At 25.1% G+C, this 2,237-nt stretch overlaps 1 protein-coding gene across 1 annotated transcript in view; it reads left to right on the top strand.

Moving 5' to 3' along the window:
- The window catches only part of LOC107690821 (protein SZT2-like), a 107,928-nt gene that overhangs the window by 35,327 nt on the left and 70,364 nt on the right, over positions 1–2,237 (top strand). The window contains exons 36-39 of the mRNA XM_016489241.1: positions 1–88; positions 166–235; positions 1,906–2,091; positions 2,208–2,232. Coding sequence (XP_016344727.1) covers positions 1–88; positions 166–235; positions 1,906–2,091; positions 2,208–2,232 — 369 coding nt within the window. The remainder of the gene's footprint in view (positions 89–165; positions 236–1,905; positions 2,092–2,207; positions 2,233–2,237) is intronic.

Raw genomic sequence — 2,237 nt, 5'->3', positions numbered from 1 at the left:
ACCGCTCTCCTGGACAGCCCTCGTCCTATCGCTCTGACGAGGAGATCATGGCTAATCTGGACGGCCTGCGTGGGGTCGGTGTGGAAAGGTGAGCGTTCGGAGCTCAGCAGACATCATCTGTTGCCAAATATCTTGAGGATGAACTTATTTTGTCGTCTTCTGCAGTATGTCTGGAGATCCCCTGTCCAAACTTCCTATTCCACACAAAATGGCTGTTTTAGCCACCATGGATGAGGTGAGAGTGCAAAGATTTCAATGAAAATTAAAGTGATTTTATTTTTTATTTAATAATAATAATAATATTTAATGACATTGTAATTTTAAATAATAATAATTTTCAATATTCTCAAACAATTATTGGTAAAACTTTACAATAAGTCCCATTAGTAATGCATTGCTAACATTAACTAACATTGAGCAACGTCTCATTTTCTTTTGTTTTTATATTGTTTTTTCTAATGTCAATATTATATTTATAAATTTTTATTTCAGTTTTAATTATTTCAGTACTTTAAATAAAAATTTTAAATGTTAACTAATTTAAATAAAATATTTTGTAATATTTTATTTTATTTCAGTTAACATTTATTTGATCATTTTTATTGCGTTTATTTAACAAAAATGTCTCATTTTGTTTTGTTTTTATATATTTTTTTCCTAATATGTCAATATCATTTTTATTAATTTTTATTTCAGTTTTAATTATTTTAGTACATTAAATAAAAATGTGAAATGTTAACTAATTTAAATAATAAAAAAATATATATTTTATTTTATTTCAGTTAACATTTTATATTTTTATTGCATTTATTTAACAAAAATGTCTCATTTTGTTTTGTTTTTTGTTTTTATAATTTTTTTTCTAATGTCAATATAATTTTTATTAATTTTTACTTCAGTTTCAATTATTTTAGTACTTTAAATAAAAATTTGAAATGTTAACTAATTTAAATAAAATGTTTTTTAATATTTTATTTTATTTCAGTTAACATTTATTTTATAATTTTATTGCATTTATTTAACAAAAATGTCTAATGTTGTTTTGTTTTTTTTGTTTTTATAATTTTTCTCTAATGTCAATATAATTTTTATTAATTGTTATTTCAGTTTTAATTATTTTAGTACTTTAAATAAAAATTTGAAATGTTAACTAATTGAAATAAAATATTTTTTAATATTGAATTTTATTTCAGTTAACATTTATTTTATATTTTTACTGCATTTATTTAACAAAAATGTCTCATTTTTTTGTTTTCTTTTGTTTTTATAATTTTTTTCTAATATGTCAATATCATTTTTTATTAATTTTTATTTCAGTTTTAATTATTTTAGTACTTTAAATAAAAATGCGAAATGTTAACTAATTGAAATAAAATATTTTTTAATATTTAATTTTATTTCAGTTAACATTTATTTTATATTTTTATTGCATTTATTTAACAAAAATGTCTCATTTTGTTTTGTTTTTTGTTTTTATAATTTTTTTCTAATATGTCAATGTAATTTTTATTTCAGTTTTTTTATTTTAGTATTTTAAATACAAATTTGAAATGTTAACTAATTGAAATAAAATATTTTTTAATATTTTATTTTATTTCAGTTAACATTTATTTTATAATTTTGTTACTTTTATTTCACAAAAATGTCTTATGGTTTTAGTTAAGTTTTTGATGTAATATACAGTATAATACATACATTATGTACAGGTGCATCTCAATAAATTAGAATGTCATGGAAAAGTTCATTTATTTCAGTAATTCAACTCAAATTGTGAAACTCGTGTATTAAATAAATTCAATGCACACAGACTGAAGTAAATAAATTAACTTTTCCACGACATTCTAATTTATTGAGATGCACCTGTATACTGTATAATATAGTAACCCTGTCTCCAACCCATTTCAGATCCGTTGGCTGTTGGAGGATGAGATAGTCTCTGCTCTGCGGCACTCGTCTGTTATCAGCTTCTCGACGCTGCAGAAAGTGTCGGAGCACGTGTGTCGCTCCAGCGGCCGCCCGCAGTGCCACTGTGAGCTCGTTCCCCTGCTGTTCGTATTTGGTCCCGAGCAGTCGCTGGAAAAGTTTCAAGAGGTTTGAACTCATGCGATGACCTCTATTATTGGTTATAAAACTCTCCAGGAAAGGTCAGGAACGAGATTATGTTCTGCCCCGCTGTTTAATAACACGTCCCTGCTTCCTCGCTGCAGGAGTTCAAGAGGTTATCTCTTCCTGGTTAC

Source organism: Sinocyclocheilus anshuiensis, unplaced genomic scaffold, assembly GCF_001515605.1.
Source record: "Sinocyclocheilus anshuiensis isolate Anshui unplaced genomic scaffold, SAMN03320099.WGS_v1.1 scaffold1753, whole genome shotgun sequence".
NCBI lineage: Eukaryota > Metazoa > Chordata > Actinopteri > Cypriniformes > Cyprinidae > Sinocyclocheilus > Sinocyclocheilus anshuiensis.
This window is presented reverse-complemented; position numbering and strand designations above follow the sequence as displayed.